We start from the raw sequence: 16764 nt of genomic DNA on the forward strand, positions 1-16764 counted from the left end.
TCTAAAAGATAAACATTTGCAGAGTAGGGGTAGAGTAACCTAATATTTATCTTTTATGTGTGAAGTAAGTATTCCATGTTTAGAAATGTTCTGCTTTTAATTTTGTCTAAGAATATTACACATAGAGCCAGGAACAGATGGGAACTTCTGTACATGACTTAGTGTATATTTTAAAAACATGGCCATCCATCCAATATGAAGTACGTTTTAAAATGGGCCCACCTAGATAGGTTCAGTGTAGTGGTTTCATGTTTCATTTAATTGTTGTGTAAATCGATTTCTATTTTAAGTACAACTCAAATTATTATGTAAAGATTACTATAGATATATTATTAAAACATCTACCTTTGTGTTAAGTAGAAATTACAACTTCATAAGCATAATTTGTGGGTAAGCATTTTGAAAGGAGTGAGAATGTTCGAAAGGTAGGTAGAGAAGAGAGACATAGAACGGATGTCTTCCAAAATGTATAGAAAACATTTATTTTTCAAATCTATATGCTTGTATGTTTAACAGAACTTTGCCACAGAAGTCGTGGCTTCAAACAATACAAATTTACTGTCTTGCACCACCGTCATGCAGAAGTCTTAACTGGCCTAAAAACAAAGTGTCAGCAGGGCTGCGTTCTCTGTGGGAGGAGATCTGTTTCCTTGTCCTTTCCAGCTTTTAGAGGCTACCCAGACTCCCCGGCTCAGGGCCCCTTCCTCTCCTGAAATCCAGCAACCTGCACCGAGCTCTGTTCACACAGCATACCAGCGGTTCTCTCTCTTCTAGTTCCCCTTCTACTAGATCTCCTCCCACAGAGAATGCAACTCTGCTGACACTTTGTTTTTAAGCCAATTAAGACTTCTGAATGACAGTGGTGCAAGACAATAAATTTGATTCAGATGTGGGCATCAATGGGGCCATTATTCTGCTACCACATTGGTGTCCCCTATTTGCTTCAATTATGGTAAAGCTTTTCCAGGTGAGGCTGGAGAGGGAGGCAAACATCAGTGAGGCCCTATTTTTAAAACAAATTTATATATATATATATATATATATTTCAGAGAGGAAGGGAGAGAGAGAGAGAGATGATGATGAGAGAGTATCATTGATCTGCTGTCTCCTGCAGGCACCACACTGGGGATCAAGCCTGCAACCCAGGCATATGCCCTCTCCTTCCCCTCTCCGCCCCCATACCAGAATCGAACCTGGGACCCTTCAGTCCACAGGCCAACACTCTATCCGCTGAGCCAAACCAGTCAGGGCTCTTTAAGAGGAAGATAAAACAACCTCAAAAAGAATGATGTATATAACGGATTAATTTCCAGAGCATTCACAGATGCCATTTATGTTGCAAGTCTTCCTTCCTGAATTGTTTTCAATTTTCAATTGAGGGGTTATTTTAAAGCAAATAGATGAACCTGGTGAACGGGAGAAAGAGAGTGATGAGGGAGTGTGGGAAAGAGAGGCTTTGTAATGACTTCCATGTGAGGACAGCCTGGGGCCCCTTTCTCCAACCTCATCTCCTTCCATCCTTTCTTTCATTTTATTGTTGGAACACATCATAATTCCCCAACTTGTACACTATTTCAAGCCTCTGGGGCCTTACTTGGACTGCTCTGTGTCCATGTAGAGCTCTTTTTCCCTCCTTTTGGTACGAATTCAAAACCCTCTGCCTTTCTCCTTTCCTTCTTCTAGGGAAAAAGAAGAGAGGAGGAGAGCCCTAACTGGTTTGGCTCAGTGGATAGAGCGTCGGCCTGTGGAATGAAGGGTCCCAGGTTCGATTCTGGTCAAGGGCATGTACTCTAGGAGAGTCTTTCTAATTACCTTTTCCTGTCTGTGTGAGGTACCCTCCCCTGGGGCCCAGTGCTATCCTGTGCTTATCTCTGTCATGGTTCTAGTCATATTGGATGGAAATAATCACTCTGATCCTCTTTTCTAATTAGAGTGGTTCTCAACCTTCCTAATGTCGCGTCCCTTTTATACAGTTCCTCATGTTGTGGTGACCCCCAACCATAAAATTATTTTCGTTGCTACTTCATAACTGTAATTTTGCTACTGTTAGGATTTGTAATGTAAATATCTGATATGCAGGATGTATTTTCATTGTTCGCGACCCACAGGTTGAGAACCGCTGGTCAATAGAAGATCCAGAAATTTGACCCAAGCCATTATACTCAATTCATATTTGACAAAGGAGGCAAGAGTATACATTGGAGTCAAAACAGCCTCTTTAATAAATGGTGCTGGGAAATTTGGTTAGATACATGCAAAAAAAATGAAACTAGATCACCAACTTACACCATACACAAAAACAAACTCAAAATGGCTAAAGGACTTGAATGTAAGACGGGAAACCCTACAAGACTCCATAGGCAGCAAAACTGCAGACATTTGTCGTAGCAATATCAATTTATAACTGCCAAGTTCACCCGAAATAAAGTTGTAGTTTTGAAAAAAAAAAAAAAAAGCAAATCCTGTCAGAATGGCTGCCATCAACAAATCAATAACTAACAAGTGCTGGCGAGGATGTGGAGAAAAGGGAACCCTCGTACACTGCTGTTGGGAATGCAGACTAATGCAACCACTGTGGAAAACAGTCTGGCGTTTCCTCAGAAAATTAAAGTTTGGCTGAGAATCGAACTGTGACCTCCTGATTCATAGGTTGACGCTCAGCCACTGAGCCACACTGGCTGGGCCAGTCAGGCCCTTTATTCTGGGGCCAGTGAGAAATTGGTAAAGGGTTTCAAACAAGAAAGTGATATGATCTGTTTTATACTTGAAAATATTCAGAGCCAGGAGTCTGGGCTTGTCAGCACAGACATGCTACTGGAAGACTGAGTTGGTTTCCCTGGCAGGTGGTCAGTGGGGCCTCTGTTGGATCCTGTGGCTAGTGCCACTGGCCTTGCCTGGTGTTAGGGGTATCTTTAGATGGTCTCCTTTAGTTGTCTATTGTGTTATTTCCAGAGTTTATCATGGCACAGTAAGTCCTCACTTAATATCCTTGATTGTTTCTTGGAAACTTCAACTTTAGAAACGATGTATAATGAAACCAATTTTATTTTAGTCTAATCGATAAAAATAAGATTTAAATTCCTGTGGCATATTTTTAATCACAAAAACATCACCAAATTTCTAAATAAATACCCCAAATGCTTCTAACATTTAACCATTGCAATAAATGTGAGCTCTATATACAGTTAAGAAAAATCTATAAAAACAAGTGAGGTAATGATTTCCCAATCTGTTCAGGGTTGAGGTTGGCGGAGCCCATCCTGGCAGCTCATGACCCAAGGTGGGCCCAACGCCCTTCCATCCCAGGCCCACACACCCACACTCACTGAGACTGGGGCAAGGTGGACACGCCAGTTCACCTCAGTTGCACACATTTGGGATGTGGGAGGAAACCGGAGTCCCAGAGAAAACCCACAAAGACATGGGGAGAACATGCAAACTCCACGTAGACAGTGGCCCTGACTAGGAGTCGATTTTTTTCCTCTTCGACGTTATAATAAAACTAGAGGCTCGATGCACGAAGATTCGTGCAAGAATGGGCCTTCCTTCCCCTGGCTGCCGGCACCGCCTTCGCGGTAGCATCATAAGACTTGGGCTGCCAGGCTGCAACTGAGAAATGGGTTTAAACTATAGAAAATCATAGAAAATCCGAGACTTAGGCAAAGGATTTGCTCATGTACAATGTCCTAGTTACATGTCTCCTTCCCTTTCCCTCAATTAAAACTGTGCTGGCTTCACTCTAACGTATTTTTTTTCCTTACCTGCCACTCTATAGGGGCAGGGAAGTGTTAAGGTGACCCGTGCCCTACCCCTCGGCCAGAGTTAAATGCCTACCAAAGACCTCCAACAGCACTGAAGCAACTACCTAACACCACAGGCACCCGGGACTATACATTTTTGAAGAAAACAGTCATATTAGTCGGTAGCGGGCTTTTCACTGCAGATAAATAAAAGGTGGCCAAGCAGCATGCACCTTGTGAAAGTGTTGGTTGGAGGTTATTGTATATTCTCCAAAATGAACTTGACTAGGAATTAAGCTCCCCTGTGTTCTTTTTCAAAATTATTGTAGGTTTAGAGTTGATTTATAATAAAATTTATTAGGTCTCATTAATGTCAATCAGACCTTAAATTAGAAAAATAATTTTTAGATTTTGAGAGGAAAAAAAAAAGAATAAAGAAGTCAGCACAGAGAATTTTAAATGAATATGGGTTTATATTCAGGTTGAAAGCAAAATTTTGAAAATAGTGACTTTCTGCACTCCACTCTGATTTTCTGTCTAATTACCAAATCTATCCACCTCACTGAAATTGCTTTTAAGGAAATAGTCTTTATAGTAGAGACTGTAAAGACTATTGGAATGTTTAAATGGTATTCGCCCCAAAGGTAAAATTGGATTCCATAGTATCTCTTAAATCTCTTTTTATAGAGGACCTACTTTAAAGTTCATCCTAGCTCCATGAAATGGAGAGTTGTAGAGTGTAAACAGCTCTCCCCGCCTCCCCCCTAAAAAAAGCCCGTCTGCCTCAGGGGTTGCTTCCTTCCTTCCTTTGTTTTAAAATAAAGTGACCTAAATCTTAGGGGTTATCTTCCAGTTTCAGATGGGGACCCCTGAAAGATAAGTGTGGTCATTGCAGTTGGCATACCTAATGTTTCTCAAACTAATAATCCGGTTTATAGTTTAGACCCATTTCCCAGTTGCAGCCTGGCAGCCCAAGTCTTATGATGCTACCCCGGAAGTAAAGATGCTGCAGTTCTGATCTATTGCCATTATGTTGTATTTTGTGACCCTTTGTCTGAAATCAGCCTGATTCCCCACCATTTTGATTTCCCTGAATGTAAAGCCATACATAAAACCATGTCATAATAGTATCGTCACCAGGGAAGATACACTGCCAAAGGTCTTTGACACAGAGCCCTGCCATGGATTGATCAGAGACGATATGATCCATGCCATGGATTTATCAGAGACATTGTCAATGACTGATTGGTGAATTTTGCCTGGTTTTGCTTAGGAAGCGTTTGCAGAGTCTTTGTAGCATAAAGCCTGGCACCCTTCCCAAGCGAGTGTTCTTATTAGTAAGTGACACATCCCTCTAAACAGTTTTAGTGCTAGTGGTGCTAAAAATAACGTATAGAAATGTCAGTTCCAGGTCTTCATACTGGTGAGCTACACCTAAGAGTGTGTCCAAATAAAAATCACTGTGTTTTTAAATGTATCCTTTCAAGGAACTGAATGCTTATCTTACAAAAATTTTGTTACTAACTTATTGGTTTTAAGGAACACTTATAGTTTTTATTTTGATGGTGTTTAAGTAATGAAAGTATTAATTGCCATGGCTTATCTGTGCAGTAAAAGTGGTGGAATGTGTTTTTATTCATTTGTTCTGCAGTATGGCATGCAGCTGTACCAGAATTACATGCATCCGTATCACGGTAGAGGTGGCTGCAGTTCTCAGAGTATATCACCCATGGTAAGCTCCAAATTATCAAACCTATATTTTATTTTATATTATATTAATTTGCAGTTACATGGCATTATAAATGCACATTATAATATACATCTACATTCTTTCCTTTTGGTCAAGTAAAGCAATTCTTTGGCATTATCTTACCATAATGTTATATTGAATTACTTATTTTTTGATTTTGTATGATTGCAGCCTATGTGATAAAATCGCAGCAGCAGAGTATATATGAAATATTCAATTAAAATAGATAGCTACATGTTAAAGAAAATGTTTAAATATTTGAAAGAATTACTTGAGTCCTTTTGTCTCATTATTTGAGGATTAGATCTTAATAAGATGATATATGGAATATTTTCTGTGGGGTTGTAAATGTTTCCTTAATTATTGATTTTTAGTATGGGCTTATTTATTTCTGGAATTGTTATACTAGTAGTCTACTATAAATATTTGAAAATTTTAAAGCTGTACTATACACATGTGTACTTTTTTGCATTCTGGCTCTCTAACAATAACATTTTTAAAGTTCCATGTCCTTAAAAAACAAATGGTTTTACAGAAAACCCAGAAACTGCCAGCTGAAATATAAGTCATACATTATTATATTAAATCTACTGCTGCTTCTCAGATTTATACTGAATACAACATGGATATTCATTTGCAGACACACACACACACACATACACACACACACACATCTTTATTCTTTAGGACCAATTTTAATTTTCTGTGCATTAGCACAAGAATGTTGTTTATTTATTTATTTTTATTGTTGACACTATTAGAGATGTCCCCCACTTTCCCTCACTTTGCCCACTTCCACCCAGCCCTCTCCCCCTTCACTCTCACCATCTCCACACTGTTGTCTATGTCCATAGACAATGCATATGTTTTTTGGTTAATCTCATCATCTTCTTTCATCCAGTCCCCCTTATCCCAAGCCCCTCGGACCTCCGACAGTCTGTTCCATATATCTACGCCTCTGTTTCTTAAAGTTTATGTTCTATTTTCACCTGTGCTTCTTCACATTGAATATATTAGGAATTCAGACATATGTGCCTGTGTTACAAATCAGCTAATGTGCTGCACTTCCATTTAGGTTAAAAATATGCTCCGCATGCCTGTGACCAAGGCAGGCACATTTCCCCACATGTAATGTAGCAGATGAAATGCTCAGTTCTAGGAATGAGGCATGAAATAATGTTGATTATGAAGCCTGATAGGCTAATATGGAAAAAGAACTCCAATTCTGTAGTTATGTTGCTTTAACTACAAGTTATGGAAGAGTAACTTCTCACCTTTGTGTCCTATTACTTTTAAGCCTTAAAATAAGAAACAGGAAATGTAATGAAATTCTATATAAGCAACTGCTTTAAGGTATTTTTATAATTTGTCAGCTTATCTTTATCTTTCAATCTATATGAATAAAAAGAATAATGAATTTTATTATCTTAATCCTTTTCTAAATCCTTCTACATTTCTTTTAGAGTGTAAAGTTATTAGGATGAGTGTGTTAACACCAGCTTTGAAGGCAATTATTGTTTAGTGCCCTCTTAATCATAGGAAAAAATTGTCACAAAGAACTTTCTGGTCTCATCACTAGCATACAAGTATGTTGTTATTCTTGCTTGTTTCCATTGAAAGTGATCCTACTATTGATCAATATGGGTATGACAGTTTGGTTGGTGTAGCTTTCCTTGTTCAAGACCATGTATAGGAAATGACACTTCTCAAGTAAACCTGGTTGGAAATAGGATTGGAGGAGAAGGAGTTTAGGTGTCTGTGTGGTGAGGACCTGTCTGTCCTGTATGGCAGTTGTCATGATCAAAGGGCATTTGAGATTTGGGCTCCACTCTTCTTAATTTACATGAAGGAAATGAAGATGTTGGGGGAGTATTTGTATTATCCACACAGAGTCCTACTTTTCTAGATTATCGGTGACCTATGTAATGTATACCAGCGCCCTTCACCTGCCTCTGTTGGTTTTCATCCCAGCACTATTTTCGGAGAAACATCGAAAAGTTAGTGTATTTTAGTTATGTTTTTGAAGGAACAATAGTATCATCTTATCTTCAGAGATACATTTTGAGAAAGGAAATGAGAAAAACATGTTCTTATGCCATAATGAATATCTTAGCTACATATAGCACTTAATTGCCACCCCTATCAGCCTTTGAAATGAGAATCATCAGCAGATATTTTAGGAAGCCAAATATAGTTGGTCCTTTTTAGGGAAAACAAAGGATTCATTTAAAGGATCATCTGTTAATATAGTCCTGGCTGGAGTGAGGGGATGGGAAAAACAAGTCTACAGAAATTCTTATTCTTCCTCACTTTTTTAAAAACAATATATTTTATTGATTTTTTTACAGAGAGGAAGGGAGAGGGATAGAGAGTTAGAAACATCGATGAGAGAGAAACATTGACTAGCTGCCTCCTGCACACCCCTTACTGGGGATGTGCCCGCAGCCAAGGTTCATGCCCTTGACCGGAATCAAACCTGGGACCTTTCCGTCTGCAGGCTGACGCTCTATCCACTGAGCCAAACCTGCCAGGGCCTTCCTCACTTTTGACCCTGAGCTGGACATCCTGTGCCACCGTTTCTTCCCTGTACCCCACTCTGTGGTACATAAGGGTACCCTAGATAGAGCCTGTCAGTCACTGCTTTTACCGTAAGCTGCCCGTGTGACCTTAGTGGAATCACTGGTGTCCTGCAGTATAGATAGGGGGTGGTTGAGTAATCTTCAGAATCAATTTCATCTCTGATGTCTTGTGGCTCTGTATGAAGCAGATGAGAGATAATGTATGAGGAAATTCTGTGCCCTCTTGCTAAGGACTGTACTGCAGTTTTATCTAGATCTTTTAAATGAGGTGGCAGAGAGTGAGTGGCTACTAGTTGTCACCTAGTTGAACTGCCTGAAAACCATTTTATATCCACTTAGAAGGACTGGATCTGATCTCGCTGTGTGGCCTGGATAATCCAGACTGTCCCAGGTCTTTTCTCTCATTAAAAAAAGAAAAAAGAGGCATGCCCTTAAAATCATGGAGCCTTTTTTTTAGGGCTTTCCCTGTTTATCCCACTAGAAGAAAGCTGGAATTAGGGACACATGCTTTGAAAAATACACCGATTCTGAATGTTATCAACATTGCTTTTCTATGTGAAAGAAATTGAACTGAAAATGACCTTTTGAGTTCAAGTCTGATCTTGCTTCACTTCCATTTCTTTGTCCACCAAAGGTAAACTATTAATTTTTCATCCACCACCTGCCATTCAGCAGAAAATATTTGCTATATTTCTGTGTTTCCTTCTAGTGTAATGTAGCAAATGAAAAGACTTATTTGTATTGTAGATTCCCTACTTATGTCAAGTAATTATGGAGCATAAGATCTTGTTTTATATACTGGCCTATCATATTATAGGAAACAAAAATTAGAACACTGGGTACATTTATTGTCCTCTCCTAACAGTATTTTTATGTCACTGGGACCTTGAGATTACAAAGCCCATCTTGGCATGTGAACTAGAGAGATAATAAGGATACAGCTACCATTATGAGTGAGATTAGGTACTCTGTGGTTTGAGCAGGTAGAGGCTTTTCATTAAAGTTGGAAAAGCGGAAGTACATCCAACTGGTCCACAGCCCAGCACAGAAGATCACAGGTGAGGAGGGCAAAGTCAGGTGTGACCGAAAATAGAGATTACAGGGACAGCGTCCGTCTGGCAAGAGCAACTGCCAGTTACAAATGCTCCTGTAACAAATGAAAGATTGCAGGCCAGGTCTCTAGAAATAAAGTTGAACCTTAGTAAGATTGTGGACTACTATAGCCTGGTCTGAAGAGGAAATAACAAATGCTAAAACGTGCAATGTGTGATGTGGGGATAAATGAGCCCCCTGATTTTTCTGTGTGTGGACAAGGTTTAAAACACACATGTGACTGTGGTCTGTGAGGCCAAGCTGGGAATGGCTGAGTCCATGTGGAGAGAGATAAAATGGTGTTAAGCCAGGAGTCTCTTAATGCCCATTGGCTCCTCATTTACCATTAGACTTCCATTTTTTGTTTTGCAACTCTGTTAACTAGTGGAGAATAACTGGTAAACATTGCCCATGCTGTTTCTGAATGTTTTTCTTTTTCTTTTGGAGAGTTTTATTTTATATTTTTAAAAGTGAACTCAACCATATATGCATAACACATGGGCACAGGCAATAGGTGAAGGTCTGAGGCAAGGTGTGGGGGCAGGCTAGAAAGGGTCAATGGGGGGGACATATGTAATATTTTCAACAATAAAGATTTAAAATAAAAAAAGAAAGGTTATTTTTAAAAAAGTGATTTGGCTCAGTGGATAGAGCATTGGCCTGCGGCCTGAAGGGTCCCAGGCTAGATTCCGGTCAAGGGCACATGCTTGGGCTGCAGACTCGATCCCCCAGTTGAGGGCATGAAGGAGGCAGCAGATCAATGATTCTCTCTCATCATTGATGTTTCTATCTCTCTGTCCCTCTTCCTTCCTCTCTGAAATCAATAAAAATATATATATATTTTTAAAAAGAGAACTTTGTAAACAGTATTTTTTAAATTGATTTTTAGAGAGGGAGGAAGGGAAAGGGAAAGAGAAAGAGAAATATCCGTGTATGAAGGGAAACATCAATCGGCTGCCTTCTGCACACCCCCTCCTGGGGATCCGGCCTGAAACCAGGCATGTGGCCTGATCGGGAATTGAACCATTAACCTTCTGTTGCATGGGAGGACACGCAACCAACTGAGCCACACCGGCCAGGCTCTTTTGCCGAGTTTTAATTCTTAAAAACTGAGTGACACTCTTAATTGGAGATTTTGACAATTGTCTTTTTTTTTTAAAGATGCACGACGTGGGGTGGCATACTTTTAAAAAGATGGTTGTGAAGTAGAGCCCTAAACAAACAAAAGGTATAAATAAAGTCCAGGTTTTGGATATTTAGTTCAGGTTCAGAATAATACAAATACAAAAAGTAACTGACAAAAAATAATCAGCAAGATATTATTATTTGTTTAAACATGTCTTCTTGTTATATCAGTTCTTTTGTCATTGACCTATTTTTGCAGCTCTCATTTTGCCATATTTATCCTTACTAAATGAAACGTTATTCATAATATTAAATCAAATAAAATTTAATAATATGGAGTTATCTGAATTATTTTACAAAATTTTATTTTCTACGTTAGATGAAATTTGAGATGATAAACTTAAATACATATTTTAGTTCTATTATAAAATGAGCACTATTGCCCATCCAGTGTGGCTCAGTGGTTGAGTATTGACCCATGAACCAGGAAGCCACCTGTTCCATTCCTGATCAGAGCGCATGCCCCCTTGCAAGCTCAATCCCCAGGTAGGAGGCATGCAGGAGGCAGCTGAACAATGATTCTCACCGTTGATGTTTCTATCTATCTCGCATCTCCCTTTCTCTTTCTGAGATCAATAAAAATATATTAAAAAATAAAATACAGACAGTTATAAAAATAGCACTATTTTTCTAAAGAAGTGATATGTCAATTTGTTATAGTTTTATCATATCTTGAATCATAACATATAGCTGTTTCATAAGTAGCTAGATTTGATATTTAAATGATAATTGTCAAAGCACAATAGGGAGATGAGTTTGGAAGTAATGGATATTTTTACAGGAAGGGCTAAAAATTCATTTCTAAATTGGTGTTTTCCTGTTTTAGTAGAAAATATGAAGAGAAGGTTGTTTTAGGAGAAACCATGCTTACCTTGAAAGCCTTTAATTCCTTTACTCAGCACTTAATTCAATGACCTTACCCAATACTGTATAACTTATTTAACCAAACTATCTTATAGCATTGTTTTATCTTGAATATGTATTTTTAACATTTTGATTTCTTGCTAGCCACCTTTGGAACCACATCCTAGAATGAAAACCTATTGCCAGCAAAACACTGTAAGATAACTTCAAATATATTTTCCTGGTAAAAACAAATGTTTTCTTTTCTTTTCCAGAGAAGTATATCAGAGAACTCCCTGGTAGCAATGGACTTCTCGGGCCAGAAGAGCAGAATTATAGACAATCCCACGGAAGCCCTTTCAGTTGCAGTTGAAGAAGGACTCGCATGGAGGGTACAAATCAGTTCATATTCTTTAAAATCATTGACGATTTCAGTTTGTTTTACCCAGAAAGTTGAAATGTGTTTTTCCCTTCTTTGTGCAGAAAAAAGCGTGCTTACGCCTGGGCAACCATGGCAGCCCCAAGGCCTCTTCACAGAGCTCCGCCATAAGCATGGGTATGTCTGCATCTGCACTGGGACTGCACGGGAGGGCATTCAGGCATAGTCACTGAGGCGCCATGGTGGAGAGTTTATATCATTAAACTGCGATCCTTTCATGCAGAGCTTTGCATTCCCTCCCTCTGTTTCTTCAGTTATCCACCGGTCCCAGCCGTGGTTTCACCACAGGATTTCTAGAGATGAAGCTCAGCGGTTGATCACTCAGCAAGGACCTGTGGATGGGTACGTTTGATTTTGAATGGTCGTGATTTAAAAAAAAAGAAAAATATGTATTATTTTAAATATATTTTTATTAATTTCAGAGAGGAAAGGAGAGGGAGAGGGAGAGGAAGAGATAGAAACATCAATGATGAGAGAGAATCATTGATCCACTGCCTCCTGAATGCACCCTACTGGATATTGAGTCTACAACCTGAGCATGTGCCCTTGACCGGAATCAAACCCAGGATCCTTCAGTCCGCAGGCCGACACTATCCACTGAGCAAAACCAGCTAGGACCATATATGTTTTTATTGATTTCAGAGAGAGAAAAGGAGAGGCAGAGAGAGATAGAAACATCAATGATAAGAGAGAATCATTGATCAGCTGCCTCCTGCACGTCCCTTACTGGGGATTGAACTCACAACCTAGCATGTGCCCTGACGAGAAATTGAATGGGTGGCATCCTAGTTCATACGTCAATACTCAACCATTGAGCCACACTGGCCAGGCGAATGGTTGTGATTTTGATTTCTGCTACAGCCAGTAATTACTTATTCAACAACACAAAGATTCTTGACTTCAGCTTATTGAAACAGAAGGGACTGTGTTCTATAAGGATGGTTGCCAATGTATCCTAGCAATATCTATAAAATGCCTGTTCCATTGTGTGTGCTTACTATTTGTGCATAAGTGAAGCTGATTTAATACTTTCTTAAATAATGATCACTAATATTAAAGTTTGATGCAGGGTATGTTAAGTAGAAAGTTGCTTATATATTTAGATGGTCTTTTTTTTCTTTCTGTTTATATTCCAATTTTTTCTCTAAATTTTAAAAGCTTTTATTAAAAGTAATATAAACCAATAAGAGTACTTCTTGACTGTTTCTCATGTTATCTTTTAGTGGGGTACTGCGGGAGATATAGTAGAAATATAAAATGTATTATGAATGATTGATAATTTAAAGAATTTTCCTTTTCTCAAAGTATTTCAGATACTTCCTATAATACTGGCTAAATTCTCTTCCCAAATGCAATACAAATTAATGAGGTTGTGTTGAGGTTTGGATGATAAATGAAACCAACATCAATTTAAACAAGGGGTGACGGGATCTTATATCTTTCAATGGTTGGCTTAAGATGATGACAAGATTTCAAGGTGATTTAATACTGACATTTGGATAAAAATGCATCTTCACATGGAAGATTATTAATAGCAAGTCAGAATTCCACTAGACTCTAAATAAGAAAAGATTTTAATATGCTTCCCTGCGTGGAACATGGTCTTGTTAGATATAAATTTGGACAGTCAGCAGAATTACTATCTGATGAGACCAAGAAAATAAATAAACCACAGAGAACTGATAAAATGTTTTGTGAGATTATAATTTCCCTTCTTTCTGAACCCAGTTTTTGTAAATTGAAAGAAATAATTGCATAAAGATTATAGTATCTTTGTATTTTTAATTAAAAAAAAAAAGTGTTCTTTTTTTAATTAACGCTTTGGAAAGATGTGCTGCTGCCAGATAGTCCACTAGGTGGCAGTGGTGATTTATTGGGGAATGGGGAGGGACTCACAATGAAACTCCCTTTAGTCCCATCTCCCAGTGATACAATGTCAGAATCTCACACAGCATAGATAACATGGATAATCTCATCAGAGATCTATGATGTCTCAAATGTGGCTGCCTCTTTGCCTGAGCACACTGAGATTAGGACTGGAGCCACCAGTGGGGACTGGTTGCTCAGTCTGTGTGCCAATAAGAAATACAAAGCTGGTTTTGCACTGTATTGCCAGTGAGTACAAATCCATTCCAGGTAACACTTTTCTCTTAGGATATTACTTCATGTCTTGCTTTTATAGCCTGACATTATAAAGTCTTTTCTGATGCATTCTTCAAGGTCAAAGTACATGTTCTTTGGGTGTTTATCTTAAAATATTATGCTCAAACATTCAATAAATGATTTCTGGATTGATTTTTTTTTTAATCTTAAAATATTATGCTCAAACATTCAATAAATGATTTCTGGATTAATTTTTTTTTTTTTTAGAATATATTCATTTCTCACTTTCTGTTGTAAATGTAACAGTAGGAACCAGAAACAAAAGAAAAGAGGGAGTCCAGAGGAGGAGGTTAAAAATTATTTCATTTAAAAAAAAATTATTTCATTTTAAATAATTTTCTCTTTCAGGACCTATTATGACCCAGAACTTAAAATGAAAATATGCTAATGCCCCATTCATTCTCTGTACAAAACAGTTACATGTAAATACCCAAATTCCCAGTGGAAAAAAGGACACAACACTAATTATTGATACCATGATAGCATTACATTGGTTATTGAGAGCAAACAATCTGACAAGTGGGCTCTATAGTTATCCTTTTAAAATTAGCACTAATGACAGTTTTACAGTTGAAAGTAATGTTAATACCAGATCATTTACCAGGTTGGATAATCCCATCATTGAATAGACAATGAAAGAAAACTCTGGCTGCATTTATGTATATATTTTCTAGATTCTGTACATGCTGTATTTATATGAAAACCATAAGTAAATGTAGAAACATACTGAAATTCTTTCTCTCTCTTTAGAGTTTTCTTGGTGCGGGATAGTCAGAGTAACCCTAGAACTTTCGTACTGTCAATGAGTCATGCACAAAAAATAAAGCACTTTCAAATCTTACCAGTAAGTATTTTGTGATTTCACATTCCTATATTAGAGATGATTTTAATGCATAAGCTTTCAGAAACTTTGGGTTTCTTTAGTCCTTTTATTAAATATAATTTGGGAGCTTGTGCTTTGACTAGAGTTAAGGTTGGCATAAATGGTTTTATGAGTCTGAATTTATATAAGAAATACAGGAATTGTAAAAATTAAATTTTCTTTTTCCCATGAAATACGATTTAGCAATTTTGTATAGGCCTACTGCCACCTGTTGTTAAAAGGCCACTAAAGATTCTTTCCTAACTTCTGCTGGTGATTCTTTACAAACCATTATTTTAAAGCCCTTCTCTCTGATCCCCAAATGTTTTTTTGTGTTTTGTTATTTTTGTAGTTTTGTTTTTAATCATTGTGGATGGATACGTAGGTGCTGTAGAACTGGAGATCATTTAAACTATTCTGAGCACATTTAAAATGTTTTTGTAATTCTGCTTTGGAGTTTTTATTGCCTGTGTGTGTGTGTGTGTATGTGAATGTGTGTATGTATGTGTGTATGCATGTGATCTGTATATTGGAACCAGGTAGTATGCAATAGAGAATTATTCTACTTTCAGGAAAGTGTTACATGAATTGCTAAATTACTGTTTCCTTTTGAGTGGTTCTTTTTGGAATTATCCAAAGTCTATATGAAGTATCTTTCCTACTTCATTGATTATGTGAATGATGTCCCTGGATAGTATGAATTGCTTAATGCCAGAAGATCACACTGACTAAAGAAAAAAAATATCACTGTCATCCCATTAACATAATGTTTGATTGCTTCAGAATCAATTTACAGATACAAATTGTGTGAATATTCATTTTTAATGTACTAAGTGAGCCTGTTCAGTAGACAACATTTAGAAATAGAAATTAATATCCGTAAGTGGGATCATTAATAGATTGAATAGTGCAGATTTCTCACTGTATATTGATTCAGAATAGTCATACTATTCCAATTACAGAATACTGCATGAAGTACAGCCACATTGCTTATTCTAGGATCAAATGATACTTCCTTTAAATGCACGTAAAATTACAAAAAAAAAGTAGGTGTGCCATAACATTTTTTTCACTGTCCTTTAGTTTTATAAATTTGTTAATGTTGGCCTATATAAAGACACATTATGCAATGGAATGTGATTTTCCTGCATATTTTGCCCTTCTTACCAGTTTGTTATTTTTCTTCCTGTAGGTGGAAGATGACGGTCAGATGTTCCACACCTTGGATGATGGCCACACAAGGTTTACGGATCTAATCCAGCTGGTGGAGTTCTATCAACTCAATAAAGGTGTTCTTCCTTGCAAGTTGAAGCATTATTGTGCTAAAATTGCTCTTTAGCCAACCTAGAAGTGACTTGTTAAACTGGTGAAGAAAACAAGGAAAAAAAATACAAAAGGAAAAAGAAAGACCATAAAAAGTGTGAAAGCATTGCTATGGTGAAAAGAATTTATTTCACCTCCAAGTTACAAAAAATAGTTTGTGCTTTGAAAATAAGCAAAGATTTGATTGCTATTATATTCCTCATTTAAAATTCATTAGTTAAAATTAAACATCTGAAAAAGAATGGTTTGATGTGTTCTTGTGTGATTTTACTTTAATATATTATTTTCTTCAAAGATGCGTATTTTAAACAATTTTCTGTCCTTAACATAGCAACATTAGAACTTTCAACTGCAAAATATGAAAAAAAATTTGGTTCAGAATTAATTATTTGAGAACTGAGTTTAAATTACTTTTTTATATATTAAATATTATTAAAAACTCAAATTATCAATTAAAAGAAGCTATTCACAATCTGTCAATAAAACTAAAACTATTTTTAATTATATATTTTCTGAATTTACTATAACCTTAAAATCAAATGCTATTTGAAGTAGCAGCTTAAAATTATAGTGCAATATATTGAATTTTTTCAGGATGAGTTTTATTACAGTTTAAAATTATTAATTGTACTGTAATATTTACACTGGCATTGCACCTATTAGTGACACATTACTCATTGCATTAAAAAAATTCATTTAGTGATTAACTGGAATTATCCAGTCATGTGTCCCTTAATAGCAGTAATACATTTTGAGAAATGTATCATTAGGCAATTTCATCATTGTGC

The 16764-nt window shown here is 37.2% G+C and overlaps 1 protein-coding gene across 3 annotated transcripts in view; it reads left to right on the forward strand.

Annotated features, from left to right (window-relative positions):
* GRB14 (growth factor receptor bound protein 14) overlaps positions 1-16222 on the forward strand; it is a gene marked incomplete at its 5' end in the record, with an annotated part of 104889 nt that extends 88667 nt beyond the window's left edge. For all 3 annotated transcript variants that reach the window (XM_081095326.1, XM_081095327.1, XM_081095328.1), the window contains 6 exons: positions 5392-5472; positions 11465-11581; positions 11673-11745; positions 11883-11970; positions 14542-14635; positions 15846-16222. In XM_081095326.1, the coding sequence (XP_080951452.1) occupies positions 5392-5472; positions 11465-11581; positions 11673-11745; positions 11883-11970; positions 14542-14635; positions 15846-15992 (600 nt within the window). In that variant the 3' untranslated portion in view covers positions 15993-16222. The remainder of the gene's footprint in view (positions 1-5391; positions 5473-11464; positions 11582-11672; positions 11746-11882; positions 11971-14541; positions 14636-15845) is intronic.
* Positions 16223-16764: the final 542 nt, after the last annotated feature.

This window comes from Myotis nattereri (assembly GCF_964212035.1).
Source record: "Myotis nattereri genome assembly, chromosome: 7".
Taxonomy (NCBI): domain Eukaryota; kingdom Metazoa; phylum Chordata; class Mammalia; order Chiroptera; family Vespertilionidae; genus Myotis; species Myotis nattereri.